At 39.7% G+C, this 22,200-nt stretch overlaps 1 protein-coding gene across 26 annotated transcripts in view; it reads right to left on the minus strand.

Annotated features, from left to right (window-relative positions):
- Positions 1–22,200, minus strand: part of ELAVL2 (ELAV like RNA binding protein 2) — a 154,459-nt gene that overhangs the window by 48,511 nt on the left and 83,748 nt on the right. For 19 of the 26 annotated variants that reach the window (XM_074330309.2, XM_088793672.1, XM_019752420.3 and 16 more), the window contains one exon: positions 20,501–20,744. In XM_074330309.2, coding sequence (XP_074186410.1) covers positions 20,501–20,744 — 244 coding nt within the window. The remainder of the gene's footprint in view (positions 1–20,500; positions 20,745–22,200) is intronic. The other 7 variants (XM_074330316.2, XM_074330313.2, XM_074330319.2 and 4 more) reach the window with 1 other exon arrangement.

Genomic DNA, 22,200 nt, shown 5'->3' on the forward strand with positions numbered 1-22,200 from the left:
ATTCATTTAAAACAGGACTTGATTTACATACTCCTTTTTCCAGAAACTCAGAAAGCAATTCTTATAGCTAAAGTCAACCGTGTGTGCTACTGCCAAAATCTTCTCCCACACAAGACACTTCTCTCATCAACAGAGTGCATTAACATGCTTTCAGACACATAGTACAGTTTCCTAGCTGTAGAAAAGCAGGTGGGTTCAATACCACACCTCTCTGCCCTCTACGATCGTAGCTCAGCAATGTAAAGCATGACAGTAAATTAAGGGAGATGCTGGCACCTAATGAACATGGACGATGAATCACTGGGGTTTCACGCTTAACTAGGGCAAACTTGAAAAAGAGAAGTTGTTCACTGATTGAAACAGAAGAGATGAAATTTAGGAGTTTCCTGACAGATACATTAAGGAAATAGGCATATGGAGAAGAGCTCATCTGTGGAGAAGAACAGAGACAGGGAGACGAATGCCATATGGAAGTGGTCTATACAGAGGTAAGGACGCAGGCTTTCTGCTCCGAGAACAGGGGCGCCCCATGGCAGGGCTAGTAGTGGCCAGACTGCAGGGTGCCCCAAGCAGGAAGGGGCTCTGAGGAGAGACACAGGAGAAGCCTAGGAAGGTAACTTGCGTAGCCTAGAACAATCAGAGGATAGGCAATCTAGAATCAAAGAGACCACCGAGGAAGCAATGGTGCCAGCCGGGAAGGGCACCTGACTCCAATCCCTTTCAGACCCCAGAGAGCTCTATAAAACAAAAATAAGAGGACAAAAACCCACAATCTCTCACAAGTCTCTACAAACTGCCTCAATCCCAAATGGCTATCCCCTCATCTGGGCAAACCCCAGCCCAAATCTTCTATTGCAAGGCACACGAAACCTTCTGCTCATGCTTTTCTCAGCCTCTGCCACGTACTCTTAGTTTAGAATAAGCATGATTGGCGCATTCCAAGTCCCTTTCCCCCCAAAACTGAACTTTTGGACCAAGTACTTCTTTCCTTCCAGAGTAAGGGCCGGGGATGGCATCTAAGGCAATACTCCATGCACTGCCTTGGCATGGTAACTTCTTGCCTTTGTAAGAGAAATAAGAGAGCAAGGAACCTTTTGAATCTTAAATTAATATCCAGAGATTAATAAAGCACCAACCTAACAGCCCATCAATATTCATTCACTGTGTAGCTAACAGGCATGGATAACCCCAGCCACCAAAACATCAAAACCCAAGAGAAATGCCCTAAGCAAGGTCTATGATTTTCTAAGACCCCTTTTACATAGCTACAAAAGCATGTGTACCTGAGTCTTTCCTCACCTGGGTAAGAGGCTACAAACAGTGGACAGAAAGTGTCAGTAACCACCGTAAGTGGGCACGAAGAGTTAACAAACCTTCTTCTGACACTGTGCAGCAATCACAAAGTTATGCATGACTTCCGAATGTACCCACACACCTAAGTCCTTCACATGGAACGTGATGACAGCAAGTCAAAAAAGAAAGAGAGAGGGAGGAAGACTGACTTATTCAAGAGGAGGGCAGCAGAAAGCATCACATCAGAAAAAATAGCTTCAAATCAAGTAAAAACACACAGATGCTTTTACCTTCTTATCTGTATTAGTGATAAAGCATCCTCCCTGTACGTTACAAGGCTTCCACCTGGGACAACTCTCCACTTTAGTTCTTTTTATTTCAAAAAGGAATCTTTATTAAATGAGTGGTATTTTTAGCAAAGACACAGGAAGTAAAATTCCACAGGACATCCACTGTCCCCAGTCGACAGAAAGAATGAGGCATAAATAACCCGATTTTCCTTCTCTCTACAGGACATTGTGCTTGTATCATATTTAATAAAGAAAGGCAGCTACATTTCCAAGAGGCTGTAAGGAACATGTTTTATCTTCCTACCACCTCCATTTAAAATAAGCACACAAGACCACTGATTTCTATACTTAGGAGAAACCCCCCGAACATACCAATTGTGTTTGGGCAGGTTAGGGCATAAATGCTGACTATAAAGGAAACCTATTTAAATATTGCAAACACAGCTTCCACGGCCTCAACAAAGCCCTCTCTGAAGCAGCAAAGGGGAAAGAACCCTAATGGAACACAATCTGTAGAGGAAGCCAAGCTGTATATGGTAAAAGTTTAAAGGCTAAGGGTCAGATGGAAACCATGGCTACAAATTAAGTCACAGAGGTACCTCGACAGAAATAAATGTCCATTTCATTTTTGCTAAGGGACAAGCTATGTTCCAGCAAACCACCCCGAGACTACAGGGCAACGTGCCCACCAATGAACAGATGGCTTCTAAAGAGCAAAACAAAAGTGGTCTAGCTCCTACGACTGCCACGTTCGTATTACACAGGAGCACTTCTTCCAAAATCACCTAGTTTAGAAGTTGGAAAGATCAGCTACTATAATCCTCCAATTTAAAATTCACATAAACACCCTGATTAAAAAGCAAGTGCTTGTCAGATTTTGCCTAGACAATGACTCATTAGCATACAAAAGTGGCGTGGCACTGGCCACCTCAGCATCACGCCCAACTAGAGAAGCACAGAAGTGTCTCTTTTACTGACTGAAGCACATGAAACATGAACTATTCAAACAATGCACTCCACATCTTACTACACCTCACCATCGACTAACTCTAGCTACATTTTCCCATAAACAGGACAAACCAAAACACAAACGTAATCTTTACTACCATTTTACCATCTCAAGTACCCAGGAATCTAGAACAAGGTGCAGGCAAAAACAATTTCATTCAAGAAGAGCACCTCAACTTTAATTCATCTTAAGCACTCTTAAAACGACACTTTCTCTCATCACTGAAGTTACTGGATTACTTGCTTATTCCCCCTATCTGAGGCTCATTCTTTGAGAAGGTGCTGTGTTTTCACAGCACCAGATTTACACAGGACTAAGGACCATCTCATGTGGAAGGAACTTGTACAGAAAGAGCCTCTCAGCTATTGGGGCCATATTACACAGCATCTCTGCAAACACATTTCAAGATTCGGGCAAAGACCGGTGGCAAAATGTATGTGATTCAGAAGAATCCATCTTTTTGCCCTAAAGTGTCTCCTAAAGAAAAGTGTGTGTGTGTGTGTGGGGGGGGGGGGGGGGGTGGGCGGTCCGGTGGCTCAGGCGGTTGGAGCTCCATGCTCCTAAATCCGAAGGCTGCCAGTTCGATTCCCACATGGGTCAATGGGCTCTCAATCACAAGGTTGCCAGTTCAATTCCTCGAGTCCCACAAGGGATGGTGGGCAGCGCCCCCTGCAACTAGCAACAGCCACTGGACCTGGAGCTGCGCTGTGCCCTCCACAACTAAGACAACAACTTGATTTGGAAAAAGTTCTGGAAGTACACACTGTACCCCAATAAAGTCCTGTTCCTCTTCCTCAATTAAAATAACATTAAAAAAGAAAAGAAAAAGGGGCTAGGTGTTGAAGGCCTCCTGCTACACAGCCTTCTGTCTAACCCTGAGAGCAGATCTATTAAATGACATACATGCCTCTCACTCCACCGTCGCCCTTGACCTTGCCAAGTTAAGTTTCACAAATAAATTCAGACCTGGGCATTAGAATTCATCCTCTTAAAGAGCTTGCAATGCTGTAAACTGCTATACAAAATGCTACGTATTCAATTACAAGTACCCCACTCATACGAGATGCCACGAAACACTAGCCTTTCCGTTCATTCCAGTACTCAACAGCCTTTATTTAGTGTCAAGGAGTTTTCCTATTTGGTTGCTGATAATTTCTTCCTTGCTATTTATAAAGGAGTAGGAGATTCAATAGTTACATATTACAAACTCATCTGCTTTATTTGGGGAAAAGCTTGAAAAATCTTAACCTGCCAGTCACTCACTAGTCAAGCGCTATTCCCAAATATAATACTACCTACCAATGCAGTTCTTCTTCTAGTTCTCCTAATAAACACCAACAGTATTAAGGTGTTCCATTTATACCTAGATTACCAATCTCGTTTTCCTCAAGCAAGGTATTTCCTAGCAAGAAAACACATATACACTGAAACGCATCTCCTGAACCCAAAGCCTTCTACACATATCTGGATTCTTGATCCTCTGCTCTCCTCCCTAAAAAAAACAAAAACCACATGTAAGTTAAAGGAAGTAGAATTTGTACTACGTTGAAAAAGCTTTCTCTTCTACAGTTACTTGTGTATGTAAGAAAAGTCAGATACCCGTGAAATTTAACATTCAGATCAAGATTTATTGGCTGTAAACAGCATTCTTTTGAAGAAAGGGAGGGGGTGAATTATTTTTCTTAAGCCTCCAGAATATGAAAGATTATGTGAAACACGTAATTTAAAAATTCAATTAACTATTCTACGTTACTTGGCCATCTTAACTTTTAGTCCTTCCACTCTTAAGACACGAAAATTAACCCAGAATTTCTTCTCTCCTAGCAATTCTCAGGACGTCTGATTGAAAATCCAGAAACAAAAAAACCTAAAGGTTAATCACAGCGATAACTATGTTAGTTACCAAATTGTATCCAATGGTCATCCTTGGTCCAATTTCAATCTTACCATACGACTATTACCTCCCAATCTCAACTGTGGCCCCAAGAGCCTGGATTCCATTATTCCTTACAAAGCTAACTTGCTCCTTCATTGTCCTTCTGTCATTGTCATCTAAGATCAGAAAAGTGAAGCAGAATTTCTAGGAAAACTCAAATCAAGTGATCAGTAGCTAAGTGAAGAGTTTTACAATCCCCAAAGGAATGCTGTTCTCTGAATGCAGTATCTACAACCTAATTAAGGTGTTGTTCAAAGATCTGCTTTACCAGTTCCGAAATCCTGGTGGTGTCCCGGCCAGCCCAGCCTTTTCCCCAACCCCACGCTTTTACTTAACGCTACCTGAACAGATGTCCCATTCCAACCCTTTAATCTTACATAAATATCTTAACAGGTTGCAAGGTAAGAACATAAAATTGACTGGATATTTTTACCATTACAGGTATGATGCTGCATCAGTGACTAGTGAGAAATAAACATACTGTAAATAAAGATAAAATCAGAATTTGATCTTTTCAAAGAGAACTGAAGACCCCCAAAACAATACTGGTGGTGCACACCACTGCCGCCCGGAGACAGGGAGCTTCAACACCTGTAAGCACACCTGTGCCCCCACAAGGCTAGACACCAAAGGGTTTTAACCAAGTGATGATGAAGCAGGCAGAGAGAATAAATGTAGGTCATTCACAGGCGAGCCTGCTTTTCTACACGGTACATATGGCTCTCATCAGCTGCTATTATACCAGGAGTCACCCAGCACCTCTGACCTCTGAAGATTAAAAGCTAGAGATAAAACATCCAGAAAAACCTGCTACGTGATCACAGAAAATGCCACTACTGCTAGTTCTCAGCCATTCTTCAGCTTATTCTGTCACAACTCAAGGAACGTAGCGACCATGAAACATAATGAAATGGAGGAGAAGCCCTAAGAGGTAACTTGGGAGGGAAGATCCTCATTGCACCTAGGATTTTTACATAATTATATCAAAACACTGGATTCCCCCAACGCTAACAATATGAATCAACTATGAGTCAATGATTTGAAAGAGACAAGTGACTTTATTCATAAAATACATACACATATACACCTCTCAAAACAGAGACAAACTTGTTCACCGATAGTGTTTGTTTTCCTGAAAGCTGCAAGTCTCAGGGCAAGTGAGCAGTGTGCTGGGGCAGTTCATCCATGACAAACAGGGCAAATTCAAAGGAGAGAAAACTCTGACCCTACAGACATTTGCAAAATGAAAGTGGTCAGGATGCCAACCTTGCAGGGCTACTGGCAATGAAGCAGACTCTGCAAAGGGGGTAACTGTTTTGTTAGAGGCGAAAGATAGTCCTTAAACAAACAACAGCCCTCAAACTCCATCAGGAGAGGCAAAAGGTGCTCCAAACAAACAAACAATTGTAACACTTGACCCTATTGAACACTTGACATCTGAGCACCTGATGACTCGAGAACGTAGCTTAACTTCTTCCACATCACAGATGCTTTAGAGAATCTAGGTGATCACACTAGGTATTTACAAGGACTAAAAGTTCAAGTTAGGATGATATAGGTGTGAAAGGTAATCAAATAACTGGAAGTGTCTTATGATCCGAAACCAGAAAAGGGCTCAATCTCCCATTTTGATTCAAACAACTTCCTAATGGCAAATGCTCTGTTCTAAACAAGATGCTGGTGCCTCCAGCGTCCCTTCCAAAAGTATCCAGACGGTGCTGGGAACCTGGACCTCCTTTGACAGACCTGTGTGGAAAGATGGCAAGTTCAAGGCTGGGACTTCAAAGCAATTACAAAAGTTACTGTCCTGTGGGTCAAAGTAGTACCAACAAAAAATCAACAAGCTTACTTTTGGATGCGTTGAAAAGTTAACTCTGACATAAAGAGATCGAAATGGGAACTACACAAGAATTGTTTCACTGGAATTCTAAAGCATAAGGAATAATACAAATTGACTCTAGCTAACTAGCTGAAAGGAATTTATTGGAAGAGGCACAGCGGTTTCCAGAATCAACAGGGAATGGGAGCCAGGCTCCAGTGAGCAAAGAAGTAGGAAGAAGCACTACCATCTCAGCGCCAGGACAGACAGTCGGATGACACGGGTCACCATCGCCATCTCATCTCTCCATCATTTCCTTAAGAGTCCAGGTCCTGGGAGAAAATGCCTAACTGATTTTACGTGGGCCTCATATTAGCCCCTTGCCTATATGAAGGCAGAACAGAGAGGACCTACCCCACTGGCTTTTGGAATTACACCCCCCCCCCCCGCCCCTGCCCTAGCAATATATTAGGAAAGATAACTGCCCAAAACGGAATGGAACTAATAAAAGAGTGAGACAATTTTCCTCTTAGATCCCTGAAGGGCCTTACAAATTTCTCAATACAAACTAAAAAGAAATGCCTCTCCCATATCTGCTTAAATAAAAGACTGCATCAAAGATCAACCACCAAACGGAATAATCAACCAGACCATCCCTGCACATCGGAAGCACTGCTTATAAATCTCAGCTCAAAAACCACGTCGCCCGTTTAGGACACTTGCATCCTTCTCCAGAGTCTGACCAGTTCCCTCCACATCTATTCCACCTTAACAAGAAGGCGCCACCGCAAGACACATTAGCAGTATTTTGTGACTTGGGATCTCTTCAACATATTGTCACCACCTTGACATCAAGTACCCACCACTGGCTGGCATTCTGTGGCATGCCCAGGATTCTTAGGCGAGACTGCCACACAGCTGGGTGGGCTTGAGTCACCTTCACGACTATTCCCAGACGAGACCTTACAGCTCCAGAGGTAAAGCATCCCTATCCCAATAAGGCCTCTGGAAGCTCCCCGCAAATGGTAGGTGCCGAAGTAGGTAGTGGAGAGAAGAAAAACATCTACTGGATGCTTGAATTAAGACCTTAGACCACAAGAAGCATTACCTTTATTATTTTAAACTTGCACAACCTGGGGGAGGCTTTCTGCTAAGTTTCAACTCATGGAATTGCTCTTCAGTTGTCAATAGCCAACATCTGAAATAAATACAGTCACTAAGTGTGAAATGATGTTGCTACAGCCAGCAGGCATGTAGCTGACGCCAACAGAGAAGGCAGGAGGCCAAAATGAGACCTAAAATTTAACATGATGATTGCTCCACTCGTTAACAAGGAATCTGAAATAATGTAAAGGCAGAGACAGGCCACAGACCACCTGCCTCTAACTTCACCTCACATCAGCATCTGCATCCCAGAATTGCTTCAGGAAGATGCTCAAGGCTTCCTTTACTGCAAAATCACTCCTGTGATCTAAAACATGAATGCCTCTGCCCTATGGGTTTTTGTTTGGTCGGAGGTTAGTTGCTTTTGTGGTGTTGTTTGGTTTGTTTTCTTTTGTTTTGGGGGGTGGAGGGGAGGGGAGTGCTGGGGAAGAAGGGGGAAAGGGAAGGAAATCCTAGGCGCTCCTGAAACAACCACTCTCATTTATTTGTTACATACTTTGACATGACAAATGTATGCTTTCATTTTTTCCTTACACGAGGTACCTGGAAGAGGCACCTTCAGAGGCACAAAGAGCGCAATGGTGGCCGCCAGAGGCTGTGGAGAGACAGGGTGGGTGGGGAGTTACTGCTTCAAGTCTCAGTTTCTGATGATGAAACAGTTCTAGGGATGGACAGTGTTGATGGTTGTACAACACTGTGAATGTACTTAATGCCCCTTAGACGTACACTTAAAATGGGTAAAATGGTAAATTTTGTTACACATATTTAGCCACAATTTTTTTTTTTTAGTTTGGTATCAATCAGTATGAAGTTCCCCGTACACCAGCACCGTAAACCTTAATTCCAGGGATGGTCATCTAACACACCATCGTGAATGCATATAGTCCACGGGTAGTTAACTAGTTAATACAAGTAAGGGCCAAACTGCAGAAGTGACTACTGCAAGCCTATCTACTATCTATAGCTAAATCAACAACCCATTCTTTGCTAATTAGCATAATGAATGTCAAAATGGGTTTTTGTTCCTTAAGCTAGTTATTTGTTAATCAGTGTAATGAGTGTTAGAAATGGGGTGTCACTTGTAAAATTAACAAGAGTAAAGGTATTCAAGGTATGTAGATGAGCTAAATTAGTTTAGAGACACTACCCACCTTTGTATAAACAGGACACAAAAATCCAAGGAGGTTTGTAACTGGTCTCCTTGTGGCTAGAACCCCTAAATGTGAAATGACCCTGGGTCTAACCTCTGTTTAGAAGGATTTCTTTTTGCGTGATGCAAACAGAGGGTACAGATACCTGCCTCTGGCATGCTGTCAGCCTCAACTGAACATTTCATAGGAGGTATGATCAAAGGACCTAAAAATGAGCAGAGAACTGAGACTTTGTGGAGCTTGCAAAGTAGCTGTCCGGATCGCTTTGGGCCTGCTCGCTACGTGTGTACACGGGGCAGAACTTAGTCCTGAGAAGAAGCTAAGCCTCACTCCTCCCTTTGCTGCCTAGTTTACCAACCAAAAACTACCCAAGAGTTTTATACACTAAACTAACGTAGGTCCATTTGCAATCGCACTCCTCATAAAATAAATAAATAAATAAATAAATAAATAAATAAATAAATAAATAAATAAATAAAAAGGAGAGACTCTTAAGTACGTTGTCCTGCTCTAGAAGCCAGTAAATAATATTAGATGCCCTCTTTACATTGACAGCTATGTCCACCAACGTTGTTTTCCATAAACACTCGAACTAAAATTGCAAGTAGCAGTAAGGAAGTGAAGCCCCCAAAGATTCTACATTGTGCTTTTAAATAGTACATCTAGTCCCATTTTTAACATTCTAGAATATGGATTTGGGGATATAATACACCATACATTATCATGCCTTTCTGCAAAGGCTTCTGATTTCCAGCACTTACAAAAAGAAACGTATTGCTATAAAACAATCACAAATCAGGATTGCCAATTCTGTATTTTAATCTTATTATACACGAATGAAGACATCCACCACTGAAACCAAGGCCCAGAAATACTAAGAATAGAAGGGTCTAAAAACAAACCTGGTTTAACATCTTGAGGTTAAAATGCTAGATCCCAAATAATTCTGCTTGAGAAGGTGATAGGCTGTTTGCTACATGGAACCCGACAGGATGTTTCAGAGCTACGTGGGCAGTTACGTTCACAAAAGAGAAAGTCACCGAAGTCCAGAGCTAGACAGTATTTCAGAAATCATATAGGAGAGCTCCTTTCTTCTACATGAGGAGAGGAGTCAATTAGTTTGACACACCTTAACCAGCCTAATGAGACACATTTTACAGCAGACGAACAGAAAACTGGAATTCATTGCAGTGGCATGAGAAGAGCTCTCAGGGACCAGTCCCAGACTGGGAAGCAGTCAGAAGACACCGCCTTGTGTTACTGACCAGGGACTCCTGAGGACTGTATTTAAAGCATCAAAACGTGAGGGAATCAAGTTGTTCTCTCAGGCTCAATGAGCTGGAATCCAATGAAATGATTCTTGTTTACCTGCTTACAGGAAGCTATGCCTCCTTTAAACATTGCTTTAAAGGGAGACTTTGACTTTCTCAGAATAAAGCCTGAAGGTCAACTAGGTTATGAAGAGTCAGGGCATCTACTTATCTACTCTACAAGGTAGATAAGCAACCAGATCTACCACTGAGACACAAAAACGAACATTTAAGCTGAACTGGAGGGCAGGTTGGGGGTGGATTACAGAGACTGTGAGCCATAAACACTCTCCCTTCAAAATCAGTGCATTATGTAGAAAACACAGTTCCAACAAAAAGTACAATGATGAGAAAAGAACTCATTAAGAGCTAAAAATAAACTCTAATTCACAATATGCATAAGGACTTAACCAAAAAAAAAGGAAAACAAGATGTAAAATTGCATCTGCTAAGTTAACCAGGCCCTCGTGGAAATCACCACCCTCCTTATACAAACTGAAATCTGTAAAGTCTGTGATGACTGAATAAAGCAAGGCTTTACATCTTTTCAATGAATATTTCAACAGAAAGAAAAAAAGGGACGGCAATTTCTTTCCTAAGTCCTCTGATCTGCTAACACAACAGGAATATTGGGCTTCTTAACAACCAAACACATAGCTCTCTGCATTTCCCTAGTTGAAAACCTTACTTTATGAAGTCAGAATATTTAGTAAGAGTATTTACAATTTATATTAAAGGGGCATTAATCTGAAGGAAAAAGATGTCAATAAAAAAGCCTCCAGTTCGTTTTTATCTAACCAATACCTCCTGGCTCAATTTAACAACTTGCTGACTGATCTTTCAGGCCAATAATAGTCCAATAGGGAAGCTTGGCTGAGAGTACCTTCATGTTTTAAGAGAAGCTCATTCATTCTGAATAACTTTCACACAATACCACACAGAGCAAGAACTCCACACTCCAGTGCGCGAGTTCACAGAAGCTGCGATCATAGCATTAATCATATTCCTGGGCTCCTAAGTCCTGCCTTGTTCTGCTGAGTCCCACTTTGCTCCACCCCTAGAAAATCAATTGTGTTGGTCAAGTCACCTAGGAAGCAAAGGAATAGAAAATTACCTTTGCATTATTCCCGCATCATGAGAAACCATAAAAATTCTAAGACAACAAATCTATTTGGAGATTTTTTTCAAAAACCGGTTTACCCAAGGAGAAGAGTGCAACTGTCAAGTAACTGAATAAGTATTAACTGGTAAGAAGGGGATAGGAGGACCCCCTGTGTGCCAGGCACTTTATGGAAGAAACTCAAGTTCAGAGTCAAATGACTCATGTAAGGATACATTACAACAAGTAAATGGCTAACCTGGGACTTGAACAAGTGTAACTTGTTCTTTCTAGGCTAAAACCTCTAAACCTAGTGCTCATTAGGCCACCTCCCTAATGGGGAGTAAAAGGTAGCAGGCATTCTGTTTCAATGCTAATCCCGGGAACTTGATCCCAAACAGCAAAAACAACCCTACTGTACACAGGAGTTCCTTAAATCCTACTCCCACTGCAGTCACGTCCATTTCACAGGGAAAGATGTGATGGAATGCTTGTAAACACAGAGTAAGTTAAATACTGCCATCTTGCATTTGTTTTTCCTTGAAGGAAGCATACAGAGTAAGAACCTTTCTTCTAATTTAGAACAATGTAGAATGATCAGCCCTCAATCAGCTAAAGCTGATGCCCGATGTGTGAGCTCACTGAGCAGTTAGATCACAAAAAGATAGTTTTAACTGAGGATCTGTTTCCTCACAATACTTGGAAGAGCTGCCAATGCTGCTTTTACAGCTTAGAGCTCCTCAAAAAACATTTGATGAGATTTCTTAGCAATAAAAGGGACATACCATGGTGTCAAAATATTCTAAAACTTTTAGAAGCTAAACCAAATACGTGAAGCAGTAAAACATGCTAGACGTGCCACTGTATAGGATTGACAAACCAAGTGACGCAAGTAAAATGCCAGGAAAAAACAATTTTTTAAGTTGACCTTTTTAGTTGGAAAGGCATACTCTGAGGGTTTCCACAGCTCTCCAAATTCAGTAGCAGCAGCAGCAGACTCCACTCAAAGTCAGCTAACTCAGAACAAGCTCAAAAGAAGTTGGCAAATTCTGAAACACAGCTTTAGCTTCAATGATCAACTAGTATTCTGTCCAGGAAATATTTAAAAGGAAATGTTCCAACAGGTACAAAATAAAAATGTTTTGCTCTAGTCATAATTTAGAATGCTGAAAAACAAAGGCAGGTGCTAAGGTACTAAAACAGAATAAAAACCATCAAAAGAAAAGCAGGATTATTTTTGTACTACATCATGAAATTGGGGGGTGGGGGGGTGCTGGAGTGGATAAGTCAATTTCATACCTGAGGAGAAACAGGATTTTAACATTCTGTAGATTATAAAAAAAGAAGTCCTGTACCGATTTAACTGTTCTTTATCCTCTCCCATTTAGTTCACCATCTTCTTTCTCATCTACATTTTTCCATCATTACTACGACAGCCACTAAATAATAAATTGAAAATGGTTTCTATTCTATACCACCAATCTCCTGATGCAAAAGTAAACAAAAACTAGAAAGAAAACAAAAAAAATCAGTGTAAAAAGGTCTGGAATACCAAATAGCAAGCACACAAGCACTCACACCTTGCTAAATTTTAAGGGGGGAATCCCTACAAAAGAACTTCAAATGTATTTTACTGAATTTGAATACATTACCAAAATCCGTTTTGTATCAAACTAACACAGGAATAGTCACAGGCCTGCAATCCTAATCAATGGGCAAGACAAATATGGTCATTCTCCAAGTCCCAGTGACACGGGCCAAGCCCCACAGACTCAACACTCCTAAACTTTATTTACCCAGTGGGTTCAACCTCATTTCCCCAGTAAATATTCTTAAAAGGCTGTTGGAAAAGTATGTAACCAGCTCTTGGCAGTTGCAACACTTGTCTTCATTTCCTCCTTCCTTTTTTTAAATTAAAATTTATTGGGGCAACAATAGTCAAATTACATAGGTTTCAGGTGTATAAATCTGTAATACATCATCTCTATGTCACATTGTGTGTTCACCACCCAGAGTCAGTTCTCCTTCCATCACCATGTGTTTGACCCCGTTTACTCTCATCTACCACCCCCTTCCCCCTTACCCCCTGGTAACCACTGAATATTGTATTATCTGTGTCTATGAGTTTTTGTTTCTTTGTCTTGTTCCTTTGTTGCTTTCAGTTTTGTATCCCACATATCAGTGAAATCATATGGCTCTCAACTTCTTCTGTCTGACTTATTTAACATAGTATTATAATCTCAAGAGCCATCCATGGTTTTGCAAATGGCACGGCATTTCATCTTTTCTTATGGCAGAGCAGTCAGTACTCCATTATATATACCACAACTTCTTTATCCAATTATCTAATCGAAGGACATTTTGGTTGTTTCAATGTCTTGGCCACTGTAAACAAAGCTGCAATGAACATTGGAGCACATATATCTTTACAGATAAATGTTTTCAGGTTTTTTTGGGTATATACCCAGGAGAGGAATTGCTGGGTCATATGGTAATTCTCAATTTTTTGAGGAACTGCCACACTGCCTTCCATAATGGCTTCTAATGGAATAAAATATAAGGTAACACAAGTATCAATATCATGAAATCAGAGAAACAAAAATCCAGGTGATTTACAAATTAACCAGGAATGATTCTGTTTCATACTTTCAATACCCTCACGATAGATGCTTTTTCTTCCCAGCACCTAGCCATTTAGGGTTGTTACTATAGGATATACAAAGAAGAAGCTTTTCTGTTTAGGTTTGCTACTGGACAGTTAACTTATTTCATGGTGAAGGAGCACAGAATATACCACCCCAAATATGCCCCACAGTATAAGGATAATTTTGAACTGAAGGCAATTAAGAATTAACAGACACAGGAAAGATTCTCTGCTCTCTTGTGTTCTGCCTAAAAGCAGGTCATAAACTGCCTTATGAATGAAGATGTCCTCCTCTCCTTTACCAGGAAGAGTGCAATTCTCACTACCGAAGATAGAAAGTCGACACCAAGATGCATAAACAAACCTTGCTAAGACAGCTTGGAATCTTCCATTAGTTTCCCCCAAAAACTTCCTGGTAACTTCCCCACAATGTACCATGCCTCGGAGCCCAAACCCACTTTCTTTTGTTAAAATGGAACATAAGCCCCTATGACTAACCCCCATAACTTCTTTGAATTTCAATTATTCCCTATAAACTCCAGTGCACTTACAGTATTAATAAAAACTGTGTGCCTTTCCTCCTTTTAATCTTCTCCCCCCGCCCCACCACGTTTATTGAGATAAAACTGACATACAACTTTGTATAATCTGTCTTTTGTTAGGTTCAGTGACTTGGAGCCTGCGAATTAAACTAAGAGGGTTGAAGAAAAGTTTATCCTCCCTGACAATGGAAAAGAACTTTATTTGATTTCTTAAATTTTATAAATGTCCAATTTCATCATCTTGAAATTTTTCATTTAAATTATTCAACAGTGACACTGAAAACTGACATATAACTTTGTATAATCTGTCTTTTGTTAGGTTCAGTGACTTGGAGCCTGAGAATTAAATTAAGAGGGTAGAAGTTTATCCTCCCTGACAATGGTAAAAAACTTTAATTTCTTAAATTTTATAAATGTCTAATTTCATCGTCTTGAAATTCTGCATCTAAATTATTCCACAGTGACAGTGAAAACTGCTCTATAGAACACCCCAGTTCAAGGTTTGAGTGGGGAAAAAAAAAAAAATGAACCTAGAAGAAACAATTTTCAAGTTTCCCCCCAAAACTTTATAAAAAGATTCTATAGTGATCACATCATTTTTTAAAATGACTGATTAGCCATGATCTTTGGAAAAGATAAATGTACGATGGAAAAATATTTAGATTTAAAGATACAGAAATTTCACTGTATAAAAATTTAGCCACTATAACGTAAGACAGCCATGCTCAACTGTATTATACCCGTATGCTACGGACCAACGCAGTTATCCTGTGCAGCCAAGTTACCTTGTTTCACGAAAACCTGGCCACAGGTTTCCTGTCTTTCTGCCAAATGTCTAATTACATAGCACCCCGAGCCTGCAAAGTGAAGTGTTTAAGCTACCACCCCTCACCCACCCACTTTGCTCTTTTTCACTACTTGTCCACCAGAATCAGAATTCTTGATCTCTTGATACTGTGGGTACCTAACAGCTGACCTTAAGATTATAACTGACATGTACAATCACCTTTGCAAGTTCATGTTCATCAAAACAGCTCACCATGATGACTGACTTCATCCCAGTAAATAAAACTATTAAATTTTTGAAGATATTTTATTAGACCAATAAAATACCACTTATCTGTTTCAATCCCGAGGAGCTAGACTGCAGCTGTTTTCAAAAAGTGGAAGGGAGAATACCATGCCATTAAAACGAAATTTGAAAAATCACATTATTCTGATAAAATAAACCAGGATCAAAACTAACATCAACGTTCTCAAGAAACAATACAGACATAACTTAAACCCCGCTAAGAACCTTCATATAAAAAAAGATGCTAACACTGAAGACCTGAAAAAAAGAAAGGAGGCCTGCGTGTTACCATCCATTCAAAGGAAATCCACGTTGGCAAAGTCCCTCCTTGGGCCCCCATAGTTAGTATTTGGTTGTTTGCTTTGCTCTTTGTTTTTCCTTTGGTCTGAAAGCATCTAGTTGGCAGCTGATGGGGTCAGCATAGGGCCCACCTCAAACAATACCAAGTGTAAGAATGAAGCCATCACACCAAGATTTAAAAGAAACAGCAACACTCATTACCTTGGGTCTTCAACTAACTGTAATGCTCTATCTTCTTTTAGAAGAAAGTGAAAGTAACAACAGAACAAGCTATCCTGGAGTTTTGAAAACTAACTGCAAAACACACTTACTCATACACACATGTGAGCGCGCGCACACACACACTCACACACATACACACACACACACACACACACATACACTTTCAGGGACAGGTAAGGGGGTCAATAAAGACACAGCCCAATGACTGGTAAACTCAACATCTCTACTCCTAAACCCCAGAAATTAACTCAGAGACAAAGCTGGGGAAGGGGCAGCAACTGAAGCTTAGTTTGCCACAGAATTAGGCACTGAAGTGATAACACCTCTCCCACCCACCTCCAGAATTCAGTCAAAACTGGAAATCCCTGGTTCTAGCTCCCTGCAGAATGTTCAGGAAAAGAACTGGATAACGCCCAGGTGGCTGGAACATTCCAGCCCTGCCTACAGAGATTCTGATTCAGTAGGTCGGGGCAGGGCCCTGGAACCTGCATTTTCGGCAGTCATCCCAGCGATTCCAATGCTGGTACAATCTACTGACCATCCCCCTCAAAATACTGTGACCCCCCAAACTACTTGCTTACCCATCAAAATCACCCCTGGAGAGCTTTCTGACAAGACTTCCAAGGCCTCTTGAATCTGCATTTGTAAAAACTCCCTCACGTGAAGATGTGCATCCAGATTTGGAACCACTGGGCTAGAACATCCAAATTTACAACCACAGATTATTAAGTTTCTAGAGAAGCTATCAAGTTTCTTCAGAGGCATGAATGTTCTTGTTCATTCTGTGTATCCGTCAAAAACCTATCTTTTCCCTTCCGAAGAAGACAAACTCACCAGAAGATGCCCCTCAGTGACCCTGTACAAGCTGTATGTCTCACTATAAATTTATTAGATGGTACTGTGCTTAATTTTTTAAGAGTTCTGGCCTCCAAAGAAGCAAGGAGAAAATATCCCAGGAAGGGCTCAGAAAACCAGAATTCTAGTCCCCGTTCTCCCACTTAACAGCCACGTGGTCTGGGACCAGTAGTGTCAGCCAACCTAGGCCTCTCATCTCCTGTTAAGTGAGAGAGTTGGCTACAGTCACCTCAAGGGCTTTTCTAACTCTTAACGCTCTATTATGCATTCCTTGCATCATAAAATCCATTTCCCTTCTCTAGAATGCAGCATCAGCAGGTGTCAAGGACTCTGAAGTGCATTTAAGAACTCAAAGGGATGCACCGATGTCAGCTAAGCCGTACAGGCAGCAGGAGCGGCTCATGATGAATGCCGACAGACAGGAAACAGCACGAAGCATAAAACTGGGGACAAGCCCAAAGAGAGGGCCTACAAAACAACACGGTGAACAGAATTTAGGCCAGAGATAAGATTATTGTATTTGCTACTGAACACGTGTCTTAATGTATTTCCCTAATCCTCATTCTATCAAAATAGTGACATTAATTTGTTAACACCAACACATTCTAAAAATTACATACTCTTTTAGGACTTAGGAAAGAGGCATACATTTTTCTAACTAGATATTTTTGTACCTGAGATACAGTTTCCCAGTTCAGCATTACCTAAGAAAAGATTTAAGAAAAGTAAAAAGAAGGACTTAAATTTTCTTTCCGAAGAGTGATCCCAGCGTTTTCTTACAACCCAATTAATGCTCACCTCCTACAAAATCGGAATATAAAGTTCTGGCCCAAAAGCTCCACAAGAGGTAGGATAAATTGGATAATTAGAGCAGGACCAAGGAACTCTGATTTGACCCTAAAAATGTATACTGAGAAACTGTATAAGCTGACTAATGCTAAATACCACAGGGTAGGGTCAAAATCCTCACAAATTCTTTCAAACCTTTCTAGACAAATTTTAATAATAGCTTCTTAGGAAGATATGCCCACATTGCAAAGTGCAACAATTCAAAACCCAGTTTTAGAAATCTGTCATTTACTAGTCTATTTTGTTCAATACAAACATTTAGTAAGAAACTCAGAATTTAAAAACAACGAAAAAAAAAAACAAAAACCTAAGGTAATTTACGCTTGAGGCTAACTAAGTCTGATCATCTGAGCACCATTTTAACGCATACTAAGAACAAGATGTCAGTGGGCCAAATCAAAATAGGGTAACTAGAAGAAGAGGTCCTTTGTATTCAGATTTGCCTACTTAGCTTTTTAATTTATAGTTCATTATCATGGATTTTCATTTTCTGAAACATGCTCATATTTTATTGATATGAAAAGGTTACGGAAGAGTTTCAGATTGTCTGATAACCCGTTAACAAACTGACTTCAAAAGCTTTTATAGTGACTTGCTCAACAGAAACCGAGTGGGTGGATATCCCCTCAAATGAGGTCTATGGTCAAAGAAGGCTGGGGAACAGCAGGGTTTTTAACATAGTTTTTAATGTGTTAATAATCTGCATTATGGATCTTCAATAGGAAACCATGGAAGGCAGCATTTCTCAAACTTGTCCATCAAAGGTAACACTCATTTTGAGGAGTGTTTATGACTATATCTCTTGGAAGGAAGTGTAGAAAACATCTTTCCACCCTCATGCCCACCATGGATTTTCTTGGGTACTCCGCTTGCTTACCAGAGATTTCAAACATTAATTTTACCAATGTTTAGAAAACTGTCAGCCCCGCTCACTGAAAAGACAATGGGGAAGGGGTGGACGTGAAAGAAATGGACAACAAATATTAATGCAATTTGCCAGTATCTAACTGTGTATTTCGGAGAACCCCTGGGCTATGGTTCTATCACCAATGTCCACCATATTAATGCCAAGAAGGAAGGGATGTGGAGATACACAACTCAAATTTATCCATTTGCAACACGTAACAGCCCTAGTAAAAAGTTTATGAAAGAATAAAGTCATTCAAGACTGACCAAAGATGAGAGATGAAAATCTCTGAAATGTTTCCTGTGGAAAATATCTAATATGATTTAGTATTTCCTTCTGCTCCCAGCATCACAACATGAAAATGTGACTTTTATATGACTTGTTCAAGCATCATTTTTTTTAATAGTAGGTAGAAATACCAAACAAAATCACATAATTTATGTCACAGCCTTCGTACCATTTATCACATAGTCATTTATATCAAAGAGGTTGTAAAATTCACATATAAAGGATGCTGTTTTGCTAAAAATAACAATATAACAAAATGTAGTATCAGGACAGACACAGGTAATAACAGCCATTTGCTTTCTACCTTTTCCAATTTTCCAAAAATTTTCTTTATAAATTTCACATATACTACAGAGATTTTGGAAATGCACATGGAAAAAAAAATCTCCTCCAAACAAAAAACAAACCTTCTTAATGACATCATGGTGAACTTCTAAGTACCATAATTTGCTAGAATATAATTATTAAGTATACATTGATGACAATGAGGTTTCACTTAGTTTTTACTTGATTTACTTGATTTCAATAAATTCTCTCTGTGAACCTCAATCTGTAGCTCAAGAAAATGACTGTATGGCCAACCCCCGGTGACAGTGCTAAGAACTCACTCAGCTCGGAGAGAATAAGCCCTGCTGTTGTGAGAAAAGAACACCTAAAGGTACCACCTCAGGACAAGTCAAAATTGACCTCAAAGTTACCTAGAGGGACCCCTTCCTCTGCCCCCTACCTGATTTTACCAAGGGAAACCTGAAACCAAAAGTTGATTTGCCCAAGGTCATATGACTAACGTTCAGACTCCTGGTCTAACTCATCACACTGTCCTTAAGTATCCTTTACTCACTTCAACTACTTAGTTTTATATTTTTGTAAAGCAAGATGATATTTTTGTAAAGCCATGTAAAGCAATTTGATATGCACCATTCCTCAACCTTAACAACACCTATGAAAAAGCTAGAGTATGTCTACACCTTAACTTCCTATTTTCAGTGTCTGAAAATTCCTGCAGGAAGCATTAACCCTTCTATCTCAAGAACATGCTCCAAATTAAGTTCTGGCTTATTCTAAAAGTTTAGTCAAATCTTACAAAATACTATGGAGATTTTCCACTGACATTCAAAAGGTACTATTATTAAAGGCCCAATAACCTATCCTTTTATCCTTATCTTTATGATAAGAGGAGCACTGAGACAGTACTTTTTCCTTTCCTCATCAAAGAACAGAAAGTAAGATTGTGCTATACAAATTTTATCAGTGCCAATAGCTATACATTGACATGGTAAGTATTACCGTTTACTCTGTTCACGTATAAGCAGAAGGACTATACAGACTTACGGGAAAAGACATTTAAAGAGGTTTTTGCCCTCTCCCAACACAATAGTATTCTTACATCTCATTGCTAAAATGCTACATCACGTAAGCTCAGGGAACTAAAAACTAAAGGTTAACATGACACTTGCTGCCCCAGACACACTGACTTTTAAAACATTTTTCAAAGATGTTATTGTATGGTTCAGAGTATATAAAAGTCTCATTATAATATATACCTACTGTCCGTAGAACAATTTTATGCTTTAAAAGAAAAACAAAATTCTCAGAACTAAGTTTCATACTGTTGATGCAGTCAGTAACAGAGAATCCCTCCATGTGTAAAACTGCAGCACTGACTGACTTACAAGCAGTAAACGTATTCTTTTCTCACACCTTGAAACGCAGTCCTTTAAATGTGAGTAACCTGTATAAAATTACATACCTGTTATTTTGTCTCTTACAAGCTTACAGGACTCTATCTCACCGATGCTCCCAAAAAGGCTCTTGAGCTCCTCCTGTGTCATGTTCTGAGGAAGGTAGTTAACTATTAAGTTGGTCTTGCTGTCCTCTGTGTTCCCAGAGTCAACTGGTGACGAGCAGTTGTTGTTTATGGTGGTTGGACCATTGGCTGTGTTATTGCAAGTTGGCCCATTAGACAGTTGTGTTTCCATGGCAGCAATTACCTGCTAAAAACAGAGAAAATAAGAAATGTCAGAATTCATATTTCACAAACTATTGAGAGATGCCATCCAAAAATGTAAACACAAGTCGTTCTACTGAAATTACAACAAAGATTCAACAAAAAGTGCAATATGTACGCTAATTTTTACTTCATTATTAAGCTATTCAATTAAGATCACAATTATACTGTCACATACGCTTTCCATACATGCACATAAGCACAATGTAAATCTTAAACATTCTCTAGAATCCCATTTCTGGATCTACTCACATACCCTTACTCACCTGCAGTGTCCAGAGACTTGAAAAAATTTAGTACCATAAGGCACAGAATTGAACCCTGACTAAAAATCACATTGGAAAATAAAAAAAGTGCTTAACATGCTACCAAAAACAAACCAAGAAATGGTCTACCTAACTTTGAAGAGATTTTAAGCTAGCCTAAGAGTTTCAATATACTAAAACTGTCAGACATCCATTAACTTAAAATCAAGGAGCAAGAGAGTACTTTAAAAAATACAAATTTGTCAACATGTACTGTTTTGGTTACATATTGAAAATGTTTTTGATTGACAATATCTTATACCCCTACTGTTGGTAAGAAATAAGAAAACATCAGATGTTGTATGTTAGGATGTGAAAAGGATTTGTAGGATAACTTGGGAAAGAAACTATGAATACTTAGTGGACCTTGTAGAATCTAACAAGCCATTCTCATCAATCTTGGCAGCTAAGGCTCACCAACATGGTAACTCATCAAAATAAAACCCCAAACAATTCAATATGATATTCTGCCTTGACTCTGACATAGGGGGAAAAAAAAGCCTATCCAGTCCACTAAAACAACAATGTAAATATATCAATTTTTCCAAACAGACCTGCCCAAGGAATTTTCCTTTGAGCACATAAGCCTGTTTAAAGTACATCTATAAACTCCAAATACAGGATAACTAGCAGAGTTGGGGAAAATGGTCTCAAACTGTTCAGCCTTCTCTAAAAATCACTGATTAAGAAAATTCAGATCTAGTTTCCTAAAAATCAATCCTATGCTTTTTGAGCAAAAGAGTCACAAACCACAGCCCCCAATTTTCTAAAACCACCTCCAATCGTGATCTACTTTAGAGAGCCAAGATTGTGGGAGAATCCAAAAATCAAATCTTCCCTGAAAGGATTATCTTGCATCTTTCATCCAGTACATCGCTCATCTCCACCAAAAAAAAAGAAAAACAACTTCTCAAAATTGACAATTCTGAATTGATGGGATACTAGTTTCAGGGACATTTTTTAACATATAAAAGGCAAAGAATCTGAGACAAAATTTAAAAAGCAAAGCAGAGGGAAAGAGTGTTACAAGAAAAGAGGGAAAAGGTCTTTTAAAAAGCATACTGCCTAAGAAAAATAAAAGGGCACAACAGTAGATAAGCATATGGAAAGAAATCTCTACTGCCAAGAGATGTTTAT

This window comes from Rhinolophus sinicus, chromosome 16, assembly GCF_057876585.1.
Source record: "Rhinolophus sinicus isolate RSI-liver-muscle chromosome 16, RSI-T2T, whole genome shotgun sequence".
NCBI lineage: Eukaryota > Metazoa > Chordata > Mammalia > Chiroptera > Rhinolophidae > Rhinolophus > Rhinolophus sinicus.